Consider the following 17,911-nt stretch of genomic DNA (forward strand, 5'->3'; position numbering starts at 1 on the left):
CTTGCAGATGTTACCAATCGGTAAGGCGCTCAAATCTTAATAGTATGAAAATGTGTCCATTTGAAATCCACAATCTAACTTTTTGCAGGGTCATGCAGCCAGCGAACGTCTCAGTATGGTTGTGTTACAGTGTTCAAGCACTGAGCTGAATTCAGGCTTTGGTACAAATTTTTTAATGCGAAATAAACTGTCGTCATGGTGATGGAATCACAAGACACTGCGTCTGCATTCAGCAAACAGCTTTGCCAGGAAAAAAGAACTATCTGTCCGCATGCCTTCTGTAACCAGGAAGTAAGGGATGGTCAACAGAAACGTAAACGTGTGGTTAAGATGCACATAAGGAGGAAACATCATTATAAGATTGTATTCTCTCAGGTAAGACAGAAATACTCAGAGCAGCTAACGATTTTCTTGTAGCCGTTAAATGTAAAATGAATATTGTTTTGTAAAGACAATATTTGCCACATAAGTGATTAAAGAGAAATTGAATCACTGTTAAAATGCTTCAAAACAAAGCATTGCAACTATATAATTATTAGAGTAACCTGTTCTATAGGTATCCCTGCCTATAGTAGAGGGGTTGAGACTAGATGATCTTAAGGGTCTCTTCCAACCCAAACGATTCTATGATTACAACAAAACCATTTTTGATGCCAGAGTTCAAGTGAAATTTGCAACCTTTTAAGGCTTTTTTTTTGTTCTTTTAAATAAAAACAATACATAAAATCAGTGGTTTAATACATTTCAGCTTTGACAATTCTGATGAAATTCAATTGCTCTTAAAAGCAGTGGATCTTCTCCAGGGAAAGTGCAAAAGCATTTATCTAATTTATCTGGTAAGAGTTTTGAAGTTTACACAATGCATTATAGACCCAAGTCCATTTCAGAGCTCGTTTGAGAAGGATTTAGCTTTCTTCATTCTGCAATTCAGCAATTATATTTTTATAATTCAGATAACAGGAGTATAAGAAATAAAAAACTGGTGTTTGCTGAATCTTTTCATCAGTAAATTTGATACGTATGTAACATGTATTTTTGTGTGTAAAATAAGTTCTTATTAATGCAAGATAGATTTTGATCATAAATGCTTCATCTTTATCATTTTCTTCTATTTTACAAATGGTGGAGGATGTAACTAATCTGTAGTAATTCTGACAAAAGATGAGTACCACATACAATTCCTTTTAAAAAACATCCCTTTGGATTTAAAAACACTTTCTGAAGAGTATGCACATGCTGGCTATGTGCGTGAGTCTGTACACATTTGTATGCTTGTCTGCCTTACAAGGGAAAGGTAGGGACAATTGCAATAGGCTGCTCTTGTAGAAGCCACCATCTTTTAACCTTGCTCTTGGACTTTCTCCAACTTATATCACCAATCCAGGCAGACCGGAATGCTGGAGTATGTTTACGGAAAATACAAGACAGGTGAAAGGGAACCACTGGGGGGGCAAACATATGAGTTTCTCTCAATGGAAGAATCTTGATAGACCCGTAGGGTATCTAATAATGATAGTAGTAATGCTGATACATAAAAGCAAAGCCTCGGATCAGATCCTTTACAGTGCTAAGAGACTTACCTGCTGAAATACACTAAAGCATGCTCAAAACATCAGTGCTAATGTTACTTTATTAAGCTTTTGTTTATGTTTGCAAGTGCTGTAGCATACTAATCTAATTGGTACAGTGATACAGTTGGTTTTCAGGACCTACTGCACACCACATCTATTCAAGGGTAGTTGATTTGCTTAGCATCTGGGCTTGTCCTTCCACTGAGAGCCCTTATACTATTGTTGACAGAGTGCATCTCTTGGTTTAGCTTATTTTGAAATAAGTTGAGCTCTTCACGTCCCATTACATTCCACAATAACAAAAAAGCTCACAAAGATAAGGACTAAGTGGGAATGACTGGGAGATTAACTTCAAAAGTGAAAAGCATACTCTGGTTTCAGGACATGAGAGTTGTTAACACCATTTGACAGCTCTCATGGTTTTGTTAGAGCTGTGTGCTGGATCTCACTGAAATCACTGATCTGTATGTACCATTTCAAAAACGAACCCACTTGATTTAAGTTGTGTAGATGGAGGGAGCTTGTATTTTTGTTATGATTCTCCTTCATTTCAGCTAGAAATGTTAAGAATTTGTAAACAAATTGTTTTTAGCAGTTTAGGGACAAAGGAGTGAGAGACTATGTAATTCTTGCCATTTCTGCAATCTTAGTATTCTTACATACATGCTGCCTCCAAATGTCTTGAGCAGTTAAGAGGAAAAAAAGGTTAAAGTGTGTATGTGTATATATATATATAAACGTGTAAAATACAATGTTAGTGGCAATTGAAACCATCCACCTTGTTGATGCATCTGCTGTTCCAGCTTTTGTTCAACATCAGGTGACTGTCTAAATTTGATTTGAAAGAAATAAATCACCTAAATATTGATAGATATCTGTTTCATATGGACTAAATATGTTCTTATACTTTCAGCTGCAATTCAAAACAGAAAACAGAACAAAGAAAATAAGATATAAATTAGTAACATGGAAAATAACCTTTACTGTCTTCAATGGAATTTTCTTGGTAAAAAAAAAAAGTTTTCTTCTTTCCTGTTTATCAACTTAAAATTAATTGTTAAAAATAATTTAAGTGAAAACAATAATCCTTCTTTTCCAGGTTCTGGGTGTTACGCTTTTGACATTTGGTTTGTGGCTTTTATTTGACAGGAATAATTTATTTTGTGTATTATGTAAGTATAAATAGATTTTCACTTGTTTGATTGAAATGTTTGTAAGGTAAATGAACAAACGCAGCTACTTTTTCACAAGGTGGCGGTGTTGAATTGAAATGCATAGGTTATTTTTCTTTTGGGTATGTTTTCCATCAATATGATTTTCAAAAGAGGATAAATATCCTCAAAAGAGGATAAAATACAGCATATATCAGTACATGTAAAATTTATTTATGATTACAATTTATAAAATTTATTTATTTAACTTGGTGTGTGGCCTGTAGAAGAATTATTGAAATATAAACCAGATTTATCAATATTTTAAAATATAATTTATCAGAACACATTTGGCATGCGTTTGGCAAGATTATAGATCATTTAACTGGGTATTTGGCGGAAGAAATGCCAGCTGGCACTTGTGCTTTGTTTGAGTTGCATGACAACAGCCATGCTCATAAGGAATAGTTTTTCTCAGCTCTGCTGAGGAGTACCAGTTCACCCATCCAGTAAGGAACTTCAGAGATAAAGCACTTGAGATGGAAGTAACGACAACCTCCTGCTAGATTCTATGTCTGGGCAAAAATGATTAAAAGGGAAAGGGGACAGTTGCCAGTCACAAAGAGGGAGGACTGCATTGAATTTGCATCTGGAAGAACTCTATTCGTATTCACACAGAATTTGCACATGCATTACTAACTTTTGGAGAACAATTGTTCACATTGTTTAGCCGTGTATGTTCTGCTCATGTCTCATATGTTGCCATCATCTGAATTTATGAAATGCATCTTTTGTCTTCCGTGACTAATTGCAATAAGAATGTCCTTTTATCATTCTACTGTTTACATCTTTTCAATAATGGCATTGAAAGGGTTTAGTGGTTTGTTGGTTTGATTTGTTTTTGATATATTTTTTTCCTTGATTACGCTTTGTGGAAGTGGAAGTCTTGAATAAAAAGAAGTAACACAACGTATATGCAGTTTCTTCAGGTGAGAACCAACTGGTAGTGTGTGTTTCTTTTATGTTACTTGGAGTTGGATCTCTTATTATTTTTACATCTGTCGTGGGATTCCTTGGAAAAGTTAAGAAAATCAGATGCCTACTAGTTACAGTAAGTGTAAATCAGACTCCAGATGTTATTAACCTATTTGAAAATGTGGGTGAAACCAGAGTGCTCCTGTCTTGATGTTGTATTTAAAAAGCAGATCTTGTTAGATAAAGTCTTAGTTTTAGTGAAATCTGAACAAAGCTGAAGACTTCTGTATAAATGTATCAGTAAGCAGAGAGATGTGAGGAGTGCAAGAATCTTCTTTCTACTTCTTTCTGGCTATTATCATACTTACTTAGTGTTTGCTTGACAGCTTATTAGATGATGATAAAGAAATGTCTTGTTTCTAGCTTTCTTGAAGTTGTATGAAAATTAGGCAATGTGGACGAAAATTTTTTCCCAGTGCAAATGAACAAAATTCATGAACTATCTTTGTTCTTTTCTGCATCTTCTAGTCAAAGGAGTTCTTACCTAAGAGTGAGACTTCCAGGTCTCATGGTAAGAACTGAGAGAGGAAATAATGAAACAAGAGTTTTCTTCAATGGAGCACAACTATTTGTGGTCAGCTTTTATTTTACCTTCCCTGAAAGTTACGGCTTTCACACTGGCCCTGAATGAGGCCAGTTGAGTTGTGCATTGCCTGAAGTCTGATCTAATGTTAAAAGTGACTATGATGTCATTTTCTTAGGGCCTCCTGGAAAAGAATATTTCTTATTACAAAAAATATAAATAGTAGTCATGAAGGGTAATATATAGGGGCTTCTGGAATAATCTATTATATTACTTGGTACTGTGGTTTAAGCCGGCACCAAACTAAGCACCAAACAGTTGTTTGCTCATTCCCCCCTTCCCAGTAGAATGGGTTAGAGAATAAAAAAATAAAGTAGAATTTGTAGGTTGAGATAAAGCTATTTACTAAGATAGAGAGAATGAAAGGATAATAATTATGACAAAGATATATGTCTGTATATTTATTAATTTATATAAATGTGTATAACAAGTGATACACAAGCAATTGCTCACCACTCCCTAAGCGATGCCCTGCTAGCCCCTGAGCAGCACAAGAGAATGAGATGAACTCTTACTCCCTTCAAAACTCCTTCTGCATGATGTCATATGGTGCAGAATATCCTTTTGGCTAGTTCAAGTCAGCTGTCCTAATTCTGTTCCATCCCAGCTGCTCCTTGGGCCTTTCACTGAGAATAGCATTGCCTCTGTACAACATTGCTTAGCTCATCTGTAAGCATCAGCTATAAATACATACAAATGTGTTATCAACATTTTTTTTCCTACTAGAACCAAAACACAGCATCATATCAAGTAGTAAAGAAAACAATTCCAGCCCAGCTGAAACTAAGACACTTGCTTATTCAATATTGTGTTTATTAATAATCTGTAATTTTTTTTCAGTATGTGTGTTTTCAAGTCCTGGTGTTTTTCACCCAGATTGCCATGTCAGCACTGATATTTTTGAAGAAAGAAGTGGTAAGTAAATAAATTATTACATGGGACTGCTATTAATTACAAAATACTTTCTTGCAGTCAATTAAAAAAAAAAAATCTAATAGTTCTCACTGCAGATATATCACTATTTGTTTGGGCTTCAGTGTTCTATATGTTGACCAGGCACAACAGAGCATTTGAATTTAAAGACTTCAGCATGGTTAAATGATTGTTAAGAGAAATTTCCAATTTATCTTCTTCTGTATTTCAGCAAAACGTTCTCTTTTTGTTCAGCCATGTAGAATCAACAGTGACACAGGGACAGCTTATTTCTATTATACTCTTTTTATTATTTTGAAAGATGACCTGAAAGGTCCCCCTTTCCTGGACTTCAGAAGACATAGGAGAAAACATTAGATGACAGTCTTTTCTTATGGGTAGTAATAGCAGTCTACTGTGCCATTGATAGTAGAAGTCATTTGTATCGTGGCACTTAATGTATACTCATGAATTACCAGTTTTATTATTTGAGCCTGTTTTTTAAATCCGAGTAGAGACCAATTGTATGGATATTCATAATGCTTTTAAAAACAGGATTCTATGATAAATACAAACATAGTTGTTATCACTAGTAATTGTACTGTCTTAAAACTTTATGTAATAACTGTCCAATGTTTATTTCTCTATAAATAGTGATTCCAATAGCTTGAGAACCCCTCAAAGTACTGTGCAGAAGGCACTCTGTTCGAAATGCCTAAAGATCCTGCTTCTTCCCTATTCCACAATTCCAAAATCTGTTGTTTGAGAAAACTCCCATGACACTTGCCTCATAAACATTATAAGGTTCTTCAAAGCCTGCTGCTGTTCAGCACAGCACAAATAAAGTAGTTTTACTCCATCAAAGTCAATTTGTATCATCAAGATTTATTTTAAAAATGTTATTTATAATGATAAAGTACTCCGTTTTATATTCTGGTTCTATATATTGCAAGATTTGAACTGAATGATGCATTCTGGAGTTAATTATTTTTTCTGAAAAAATGGTTGAAAGACTGCAGTTAAATTTCACTTGTAATTTCACTTGATCTCAACCTTAATTAAAGTACTGCTGAAATATATTAAATTGTAGTAATTTGTCATTCACTGTGCAAGCTTTTGAACTTTGTTATTCGAACAGCAATGGCAACTGAATTAAGTTGAAGAAGGCTTTTTTTGTTGCTGTTGTTTTGTTTTGCTTCATTTTTTAATCAAAACTTTCAGGGGGCTAGGAGTTCTCATATCCATGTATTCCCTGTAATACTCTGTGATCAGCTTGTCTGTTTCAGTTGCTGTTGAAGGTATATTTTAAGAAGTTCTGTCAAGATCCCTGATCTAGGTTCAAGCTGCTAACAACTCTAGCCCAAAGCAATACATATCCTAGCCAAAGAGTGCGGCGTTTATGCATGTTTGCATCAAATTTGTTGTTTTTTGTTTGTTTATTATTATTATTGTAAGGTGCTGTGCTTACTAACAAGAATAACGGGTGGGATTTTCTATTTCAGGACAGCTAAGGTGCATCTAAACTATGTTATCTGGCTCATCTGACAGTATCTGGGCTAAGCAACTTCTGCCTGCCTATGCTACGTTTGTGCTTTAGTCTCTTCTTTTTTCCTGCTTTCAGCTTTACTACGAGTTCAATAGCTATGATATGGTTCAGATCGTATTTAGCAAACACATTGCTTGCAAGTGACCATTGTCAACTTCTGAATATCAATAAAAGGTCAAGGATTATACAATCCATTCACACTGTTATCTGTATAAGCACGTACCAAATGCTCTACACATTCATTTACTGACAGGTCTACCATCAGTGGAACAACAGAATTGATGAAGTTATTTCTGACTATGGGAATAAGAGTCTGGCTGAGAAGGAACCTGTGTGGAATATTCTGAATGCTATGCAGCAGAATGTAAGGAAAACCCAAATCAGAACTTAAGTATAAAATAACTCCTTTAATAAATGATTACCTTTTTAGGATCTGCTACTGATATCTATTGGGGTAAGTGTGTGTGTGTGTGTGTGTGTGTGTGTGTGTGTGTGTGTGTGTAGATTCCTTAACTTACATGGGCATGGTTGAGATTAGCTGTTCGGCACACTTGTCTATGCATTTAGGAATGGATGCTGTTCCTGTTACAGAAGTTTATTGCAGCTGAAGAAAATATGAGCGCCCTAATGTATTCAACAGTGTGTGATATCAGAAGACACTTGATCTGCATATGTCTGAATGCTAACATGTACAATTGGCAAGTAGCAAGACTATCAGGTCAAGTCAGAGCTCCTACTGTGAAGGCATTTGAATAAATACTGCAGCAAGCCTTTTTCAGAAATAATGCTTAAAGTCTCAAATTAATTTGTTAATCATTTTTGTTGTCTGCAAATATGTAATTTCCTTTTTGGAGAAGTCCTTTGAAGAATGTATGTGAGATCAGTTGTTTTGGAAATTGTTACCAAAGTTTCTGGCCGAACCATGAATACCATATTCTGTGCTAACTCTTCAAAACACTAACATTAGATATTTTTGTTTAGCAACCTCTAAGACAAAATATGACAATTCCACAGCAAACAAACAAAATCAACAGTGAAAGCATAGACATTTTTGAAATTTCACCATAATTCAGAGTGAAAAATTTCTGGAATTTCCTAAATGTCAAGGTCAATTCCATGAAATCACAGGTTGAAACAGGGAGATGTTCTAAAGATCTTCTGTTAAAAAAAAAAGTAAGTTTTGCAGATATGACTCTAGAATGGGCAAAGGGAAAAAAAAAAACTTTTCAAAAATCTGTATTTTTTAAGTTCCTATGTTGAAGGAAAGCAATGTTTATTTTTTTAACATGTTTTATAAAATATGTCTGCATTTACTACATTAATTAGGGAAAGCATTCATGTTTTCCTTTGGAATTCATGTTGAGCACATCCTTACTAACTGCTTGCACACAATTTCTATAGTGAATTAGTCATTAGCATCATAAAGTGCAGTTAATGATAATTGTTAAATTTTAATATTCAAAATATTTTTATTTGCTTTTGTTCTAAAATCATTTCAAATTTAAAAGAACATTCCTTACAAAACTATAAAGAACACATCCTTTTTAAGCCTCCAAATATCCAGTGCATGTCCTTGTAAATTATAAGTACACAAGGTTGAATTATCCTCTGCAGAAACTTCTCTTTTATGGATATAGAGGAAAGCTATCTAATTTAATTGTCTAAATCAAATCACTGACATTGATTGAGGTAAAATTCCCCTGCAAGACAGACTATTTAAGTATTGGAGTTACAAGTTATAGCACTTTTCTTTCAGATGGAATGCTGTGGAAGATACAATGTCATACAGTGGGAAAAGAATAAAAACAAGGAAAACCATGCTCAGGTCCCATGTTCATGCACAAAATCTAGCCTGAAGAAATGGTTTTGTCATATCCCAAGGAATTCAACATATACTATGGTAAGAAATTTTAAAAGTACCTTGCAGGATATAAATTTTGCTACTAAATGGACTTCGGAAAAAATATTCAAAGCATGTTTTTCATCAAGACTTGCCTTGCAAATATGAAAATATTAATAATAATCATTAATTTGTCACTTGTCACCCTGAAGCCTTGTTTTTTTTACTCTTTAGATGTCAGTCATGTAGGCAGATACTTGAAAACAAGAGTGCAAATATCAGAGAATCAATATCACGTGGATATTTAATAATGATTTGTGATGTAGTAAGCATCTTGGCATTCCATAATCTGTGCTCTGAAGATCAATAATGATAATGAGAAGTGTCGGTATATGAAAAGTATTGTACTGCTTGTAATTACTATTCCTATTTTTTATATATTATATCTTATATATATAATATATATTATATATATTATTTATATTATTTATATATATTATCTATAATCCTATATTTATAGAATGACAGCAATTACTTCACCTGTTTAAGTTATTCATTTCCAAAGTATCTTCAGCACAGAATAAGAGCAAGATATTGGAATGTTGCTCAAGGGCAGTTTGTTAACATCTACATATCTTAATATAAAGGGACCAACTTGCCACCTGATAAAATATATCTGAAGCAAAAAAATACATAATATTTTCTTCTGAAAATTATCTTGTGTTAAGAGGACTGCCTAATGCGAATAATAATTCAGTAGGCAATTCAACACTGAAAATAGAAAGGATGTTGTCAAATGACATCTGGTATTCTCTTCCTTTTTTCAGATTGGAATTTTAATCTGTTACTTGTCATCAAATCATCACTTCAAAGAATAGAAATTTATTTATTTATTTATTTATGTTTTATTATGTTTATAGTTATTTTAAGCTTTATAATAATTAACATATTCTTAAAATCAGCATTATAATAATCATAGACTGTAATCTGAAAAATATACATCAGGATGCAAACGTGAGAATCACTGAAAACTTGAAAATATTCTTTCCTGTACTGGTAAAGTGATCTCTCATTTATACAAACGGCAGCGTCGTTTTGATTAAGTTACAGACTCTGGTACGCTTCCATACAAAAATATCAGATTTACAATCTGCTTGGCATAGATCATTAGATGTGCAGTACACATCAGTATTTGATTTCTGGTAAGTAAATATCCTATCTTGGAATGCAGAAAGTTGTATTCCATATATTCTAACAGCATGCTATAAATATGCAATCTGAATTGAATAGTCAAAATGATTTTTCTTGAAATATATTCATCTGTACTTCTTTTAGGGTTGTGAAGAATATTTAGATACATGCTTTGAAAATAATGTTTTGATCTTAAATGGAATTAATATCAGTCTGCTAATTACACAGGTAAGAGCACTTTTAAGTTTAAAACAAAAAACAAACGAAAAAAAACAACCAAAAACATTCTGCTCAGGGTAAAAATCAATTCAGTGCTATTTGGCTTTGGCATGCTCTCAGAAATTTTATAAAGCTTTCCATCAATTTTCATTAGAAATAAAATCTAGCCCTGTTTATTAGCTGTCCTCCACGTAGTGAAGCATCACCACAGATGTTGGTGCCCAAAGGTTGTTGAAGGAAATGTTTGATCTGACTTGTGAAAACAAACTGCTTTACAAAGTCAGGAAACTGTTATGAAAATGTAAATTCTGAAGAGCAATATGCTACAAATTTGCTCTGAATTTGTACAGAACCTAATCTATGAAAGTGCTAAAACAAATCACAAAATCATATAAACCCTCTCCCCATGTATCTATATGAAAATTTTATTGGGTAAAAAAGAATAATGATAACAAGAATTCATTCATTCCACTGACACCTTGAAACTCAACACTATCAAGCAGGTGGAAGGAAGTTTTGGTAGCATCTAAATCACGAAGCTGAAAATGGGATTAGTTTATTTTTATCAAAAGAATTAAAATTATACCTAATTTGTCTTTTCTGCATGTAATACCATCCTTCAAAAGTAGATAGTAAGAACACTCTATGGACTACATAACTCATTAGCACAGGATATGAGTATGTTGTGATCTTCAATGTAGTATAGCTTACAGCACTTTCTTGTCAGGTAGGAAAGAACTGTTATGTCTATTCCAAAGGACGCTACCAAGATTCATAGGGCATTGAAACTCTTAACTAAGTTATTGTCACTTGAAATAGATTTCAAGATTCATCTGCAATATGGACCTAACTGACTTATTCAAGGTCACACAGCAAGTCTAAGCTTGAGCAGCTTATGTCTTCAGAAATATTTCTCAGTCATTCTCCTTTATATGAATGACAGTGCAGAAAGATATATCAGCAGGCAGATTGACTCAGTCATGAGTAAGTATCAATGTTTTCTGAGTTGTTTTTTGCCTGTCCTTTCTCCTTCCTCAGGTATTTGTGATCACGTTATCCATGAAGCTATTTATGAACATCAGAAGGAATAGTATTTGGCCAAATTAATGATGAATTCATTTGGGCATTGCTGTTATGCAAGAAGATCTGTTTCCTTCCTGTGACAATAAACAAAAGTTCACATTGCACTGTATGTATTGTAATCACCGGGATATTAACATTTGGGCTTTAATGTATTTGATTATTTGATTTGATCATAGTTGATTTGATAGTTTGCTTTGATTTGATCATAGTTACAGATATAGCAATATGCTACAAAACTCTGTGTTTTAAAGTGTTAAGTAGTATATCTTTTACTATATGGTTAATAAAACTTCAGCTGTGTTAGTATGCCGTCTAATCTTTTCTTGTAAACTCTTGATTGGTAAAACTCTGTGTGTTCTTCCCAAGATATTGAGTCAAGTTGGCAAGGGGATACAGCCTTCCCTCCAAGAAATACATTTTCAGAAATAAAGAATACTTTGGCAAGCATGAAGTGGCTTCTGCAGATATACAAGTACTCATATTCAGTTAACTTCGGATATTCCTTCATTAGTGCAGTAAGTTATGTCCAAATCAAACAAACACCTATTCTTGCTTCACTGGTTGGTTATACGTAAAAATTTTACCTGTGGAAACCTCCTCTCACCCTCTCCTTTTAAAAAGATAAAAAGAACAGGATTATCTGGGTAAATACAGAAAAGTAATGGCTGGATGAATATGTAGAAAGTAAGCTACTCCCATAGAGTTTATTCATCCTACCTTTTCTGGGTAGGTATTTTATTATGGTGTCCTCTAGAACGATTTCATATACTTGTATTTTTCTGGTTTGAGTATAAGCCTGGTTTCACTTGTCTGTAGTTTCTACAACTTGAAATGATTTAAACTTGATTAATTGATCCCACTGTAATGTTACGTAGTCAAGAATACAGAAAACAAAGTCAGCTGTGGAATCTAAAATTGTTCCTAATGTATCTTTGTTACAGAACAATTGTTAATTATGTGATCTCACATTATCTTTCCACCGTAGGCTACAATCCAAATGTTATCCTAATGCAAATATTATTTAAGCATGAATAGAAGCAGCTCCTATTGTCTTCAGTGACAACTTGGCTTGTCCAAGTAAGAGGAGAGTGTGTTTCAGTGTGTGTATTTTCTTAAACAATACATATCATAGACCTCTCATGAACATTCACCATAAAATGTTGCTGAATCAAGCATATAAGTAAATAGATAACAGACATATGTATGAAAATAATGTGTAAGATTGGCCATACTGCCATACATGCTGCTGCTGATAACAGGAGTAATTATAGAAACATCATTATTAGTACAGAATTTACTAAGAAGTCTTGGAAAGAGAAGAGAATAAAATCTATTGTATAAAAAGGGGTTTAAGCCTCATTTTTGTGATAAGAAAATGCTAATTTGTGCAGTGCTGATAGGTAGACACTAGAGGACACAGAGAGCTAAAGTATTATACAAGACAGAAAAATAAACACGAGATCCCCAGAAAGCCATGATGTACTTGACTTATATGTATACCACACTTTAGAACATATTAAGTCAGAAGATTTGAACCATATAACACTACATTTTCAGAGAAAAGTTTTCAGAGACAGTGGGCTTCAGTGGTCTATGCCACAGCAAAAAATTCACTGTAACTGTCACTGTATTAAAGCTCAGAAAGGTAATGAGTGATTACAGTTCAGCTAACGTAGAAGATGTGTGGCCAAAATTAGGAGATGTCCCTAAAGGGATATATGATGTGAGAGTGCAGAGGGAAATAATAACTGCATAAGTTCCAAATATGTGTGGGTAAAGAAAAGAGGCACAGACTGTGGTCTTTCATGTGGCTTAAAAGCACCCTGCTGCTAGAGACTGTCCTCGTTGTCTTCATGTTCTGCCTGAGCGTTGGCACTTGTACACATACAGCTTTGTTGGAAACTAATTCAAAGCCCTGTCTGATCTAAAAATATCCAAAAAAAAAAAAATCCAAAAGAAAAAAGAAAGAAGCAGTCTGTTTATATCATTTCTGGTGCCATATTCTTTATGTAGTTATTGGCCAGTGCTAGTCAAGAATGAAATGCATACACGTTTCAGGGCTTCGGATTTTAGTTTGTACATAAAGTTTTCTAACTCCTACGCAAAACTGAATGTCCCTCTTACCTTCTCAGCATCCACCCCACCACGTTATGTGTCTGGATGAACACGGTTTCAGCTGCAGTGACTGGTCCAGGACACTGACCGCTTTCACTCAGCATCTCGTGATCTCAGAACTAGGATGCTGTCTTGAGATTTGTGGTCTCAGTCTCTGGAAGAGAGCAAAACTGAACATTTGTTTTTTCCAACCTGTATAATGGATGCTCCAGTTGTTAGAACACTATACGTATTCTCCCTCTCTCTCTCTCTCTCTCTCTCTCTCTATATATATATATATATATGTATATATATATATACATATATATATGTGGGGCTGGAATCCTGCCAGTATTATACCGAATTTAGTCGTAATGTTAGTCATAGACAAAAGGTGACTAATTTTTCTGGGATTTTCTGGGGGTTTTAGGGAGGCTTTGGGTGACTCTATTGCTTGGTTCAAACTTGAATTCTTATAGAGGCAGAGTTACAAACTAGATGCCCGGTACTGATGAAGCAGGTGCTTTGAAATCATGTGGTAATTGAAGTCAGGCTCCCAAAATATTTCTGGACAAGGTACGGAGGCACAAATGATGTGCCTACATGGCTAGACAGTCCTAGAAAAAGAGTGGTGGGAATGCCAACTGATTGATTTGTGTTCATATTGTGAAAGAAATAAAAATTGTAGTTATCTTGTTTCCACTTACTGCTCAGCTCCCAAGAGAACGGAATATGCAGTTCTCACAGGACAACTCTAATTTGTGTTTGGTACGTATCCAAAGCTAATTTAAGCCAATGTCAGTTCTTCAGTGAATGTCTGGTCTGTGTTCTGAATTGGAAGCTTCTGTAGCCCTGCAGATAAACTACTCCAGTACAAAAGTTATAGAGAACATGCCCAGATATTTTAAATACCAATTTGGTCTAGAACAGATGTGATAATTTAAGGTATGGCTTCCAAGTCTTTGAAGATATAAGCTCAAAAGAGCAAGATAGATCAAAAATTTGGCTGAGATGAAAAGCTTGAAAAATACTTTATCATAGAAGAATACTAGATGTTGGAACAACAAACAAATAAAAAAGGAACACCTAGCTTGAAAATGTAACTTTAAGAAGGTGACAATAGCTGTCTTTTTTATAGTGAGGCAGTTTCTCTTTGAGGCAGTTACTCTTTGAACAATCATTAACCAAGATCCTATTTTTCATACTTAATAAAAATATTTAGAATTCCAAAAATATAGTAAATGTTATATTTCTTTAGGAGATCTAGTGTCATTAATATATGATACTGGTGCTCTAATGATATTTCAGAATGGAAAATGACATTTCTTTCTTTAAAGAACGTTCTTAAGCCTCAATTACCTGCCAAATGCACATAAAGACAGTTCTGCATCATGCTTTGATCACAGAACTTACGGAATTTATGTCTGATGATAGTAAAGTCAATCACAGTAATCTGTATATTTAATAATTAAAAAAAAAAAAAAAGAAAAAAAGAAGTCCTAGCTACATTACCATCATGGATTTTCCTTTGGAAACAATTTATGTTCATGTTTTTTTTCCCAGTACAAACTATTTTTTTCTTAACTTACATATTTTTTAATATTGATTTATATCTTTTTTTAAAGACGAAGAATCAGTGTTTTATTTCTGATCAACCATGTAAAGCACTCCAACACAGAAAAATTATTCTATGAATTGCTGGAGTTTGGGGCTCCCTAAATAGTCTTTTAAAATACATCTATCTCTAAAAAAGCAACATTTTTCACATGCACTGATAGTTTCAAAATCTTGAACTACTAGAAAATGGCTGTACAATTAGCGTATAGTGTTTTCTTATATGTAAACACATTCTGCATACTGGCTTTAGTTTGATTGAAGCTTTCCACAGTCTTGGAGCATTGCTAGTTTTTTTGCTTTGTCAAATGTAAGTTAAGTTCTAGATTATAATGTGTGAATTAAAGGTTCACTTTTACTCATCCTGCCAGAAAAGAAAAGTTTACAGCAAGATACACAAGCTTAAAAACAGACTGAGTGTGGGAGGGAGGCACAGACTGCATTTTTTAAAAAAAGGTTGTGAAGATTGATCAAATCACATATTTTTTGAGCCCTGGATTTGGCTGGAGTTGGAAATACTGCATCTCTCAGGATCTGGTCTAGCTGCAGCTATTTGGAATTTTTATTAGTAAAGGTTTCCAACTGCTAAGCGCTCCCTTGTCTGTATGTTTTGTAGGCACAACACAACTCATTATTACAACATGCAGGAGGGCACATATTGAACTGTACATTCAAATTAAGTGAATTAAACTTAAAACTGCAAGAGAGATCATTTGTAACACACACGTCTTTGTAAAAGCTATTGTAGGATTATTGTACCAAACACATATTTCTACCTAAATTCAGTTCCACTCCTATGCAATCAGTTATCTGGAAGTGTGGAGAACTTAAAGGCCCTCTCAGAAGAAGGGCAAAAGGCATGATGACTTTGGAGGAGCAGACTTTTAATATTAGGCATTTACAAAGACCATGGGAAGAGGAGGGTTCGTAAGACATTTCCCACTTCTCCCCAATTTATAGGATAAAGAGTGTTATAATGCCCAAAATGCCTGAGTGGTACAACCGATAATCTCTCCAGTGTATAAAACAAATGCAGGTGGTTAACTTTTTCTTGAGATATGTGCCTGTAATTTCACACTCTTCCAGTGCAGGGGATGCTGAAGGTTTACTGTCTATCAGACCTAATTTAATTCAGAATGCAAAAGTCAACCTGCATTGTTAAAGTCTAGTACATATGATTCTAGCATATGATTCTTAGATACTATATTAGTTGCAAACACTATGAATTTACTGAGTGTATGATCTTGAACATCATTCTAGTGTGAATGTGAATAGCAACATACATATTTTTAAAGTGCTTTGTAGAATACTAATTGTTGTTCTTGAAAGTCTGCTGCAGTTTGGCAAATCACTGTTTCATTTAATAGCTATGGTTCTATGAAACAAAGTACTGCTGCAGAATGTAAATGAAGCTTTTTGAGACTGATTCAAGATTCAGTGCTGAAATATTGGATGAAGATGGCTGCTACACCCATCGATACTTTCATCTCCAGTATTCCCAGTCTGGTTCATGTTCTGATATCATAGCCATCAGTAAGTTAACTCAATTAATCAATTATTAACTGTTTAATGAAGGTTTTAGATTTTATTGTGTCACTTTGAAGGTTTCATATGCTGGTGAGGATTAGACACACTTTTAAGTCTTCTGTGAAACTATTGTTTCCTTAGATAATTCACACACAAACTTCCATCATTTGTGGAGGAAGGAATGGAGTAAAGTAATAATTCTGCATTCACCACAGAGAGCACAGGCAACAAGAAGCACACTTGATCTTGCATGCATTTTGCTACTTATAAGCAGAGACCCACAAGTGAGCCTTTTGTCATACTTAGGAATTCTGACCATTTCTTTCCTGTAACATGCTTATGTGTACTTATGTCCAAATAGCAAATAACACAGTCACTGGTACGCTCTTTCAAATTGCTGTGTCATGTCATTGCTAAAGATCATACTCATTCTTCATTTAAGCATCAGCTCACATCCTCCAGGATGTAATTTTTTCTCCACACAGATTTATTATGTTTTGAAAAGGTAATAAATATAAATGAAAAATCTGAGAGTAAATGTGCTTACCACGTTGGCAAGGCTGTACAAACACAAAGGAAATGTAGTCCCCTAAAACATTTCTGCATATGCATTCAGTCTTTTGAATTTTTTCCACCACAAAGACAAATTTATTTTAAGCTCATAGTGAATATAACTTTCAAATAATGCTGTAATTGGCTCCTTTGCATTGCATGGATTTCCTTGTATCATGTCTAACTGTAAAAGATAAATTCTTCAAGAGAAAGGGCAATTCACATGGGCTAGACTCCACCAGGTTTTGTGAAGTTCTTCAAAATGAATAATAATGTGATAAAGAATAGAGCCTGAATCACAATTACCCATCTTTTCTGGAGAATGGAGGAACTTGTAAAGAATTGAAGGTATGTATTTCCTTTGCTGTCATCATATCAATATGTAAATAATTATTTATGTGTCAGAATGTGTTGAGAACTGCTTTGTTTCATATTTTGCATATGATATATCATGTAATACATTGAATAATGACATTTGGTTTCTTACTGCCCAGCTCTCCAGCCTGTCCAGGTCTCGCTGAATTGCAGCACAGCCTTCAGGCATGTCAGCCAATCCTCCCAACTTCGTATCATCAGCAAACTTGCTGAGGGTGGCCATTATCCCCTCATCAAGGTCATTGATGAAGATGTTGAACAAGACTGAAGCCAGCACAGACCCCTGGGGGGACACCACTGGTTACAGGTCTCCAGCCTGACTCTGCACCACCAATGACGACCCTCTGCGCTCTGCCAGTCAGCCAGTTCTCAACCCACCTCACTGTCCACTCATCTATCCCACGCTTCCTCAGCATTGTTATAAGGATGTCGTGGGAGACAGTATCAAATGCCTTTCTAAAATCAAGGTAGACTACATCTACCGCTCTTCCCCCATCCACCCAGCATGTGACAACATCATAGAAGGCCACCAGGTTGGTTGAGCCCGATCTCCCCTTGGTGAACCCATGCTGACTAGTAAGGTTACTTGAGTCTGGTTCCTGATGAGTAAAAGTCAAA

The 17,911-nt window shown here is 34.6% G+C and overlaps 1 protein-coding gene across 1 annotated transcript; it reads left to right on the forward strand.

The window, feature by feature from the left end:
- Positions 1–1,404: 1,404 nt before the first annotated feature.
- TSPAN19 (tetraspanin 19) lies at positions 1,405–11,386 on the forward strand. The gene is made up of 9 exons (XM_052668875.1): positions 1,405–1,428; positions 2,485–2,577; positions 2,671–2,743; positions 3,703–3,833; positions 5,181–5,255; positions 7,052–7,162; positions 8,555–8,698; positions 9,974–10,057; positions 11,087–11,386. The coding sequence occupies exons 1-9, from the start codon at positions 1,405–1,407 to the stop codon at positions 11,153–11,155; spliced, it is 804 nt and encodes a 267-aa protein (XP_052524835.1). The 3' UTR covers positions 11,156–11,386.
- Positions 11,387–17,911: the final 6,525 nt, after the last annotated feature.

The sequence above is a fragment of the Tympanuchus pallidicinctus genome, unplaced genomic scaffold, assembly GCF_026119805.1.
Source record: "Tympanuchus pallidicinctus isolate F22 unplaced genomic scaffold, pur_lepc_1.0 scaffold8, whole genome shotgun sequence".
In the NCBI taxonomy this organism is placed as follows: domain Eukaryota; kingdom Metazoa; phylum Chordata; class Aves; order Galliformes; family Phasianidae; genus Tympanuchus; species Tympanuchus pallidicinctus.

Bases quoted from the DNA above. Each gene is read 5' to 3' on its own strand.
- TSPAN19 (XM_052668875.1), top strand. From the start codon at position 1,405: ATGTTTACGGAAAATACAAGACAG. The intron at 1,429-2,484 runs GTGAAAGGGAAC...TTATACTTTCAG, and splicing joins TTACGGAAAATACAAGACAG to CTGCAATTCAAAACAGAAAA. The intron at 5,256-7,051 runs GTAAGTAAATAA...ATTTACTGACAG, and splicing joins TATTTTTGAAGAAAGAAGTG to GTCTACCATCAGTGGAACAA.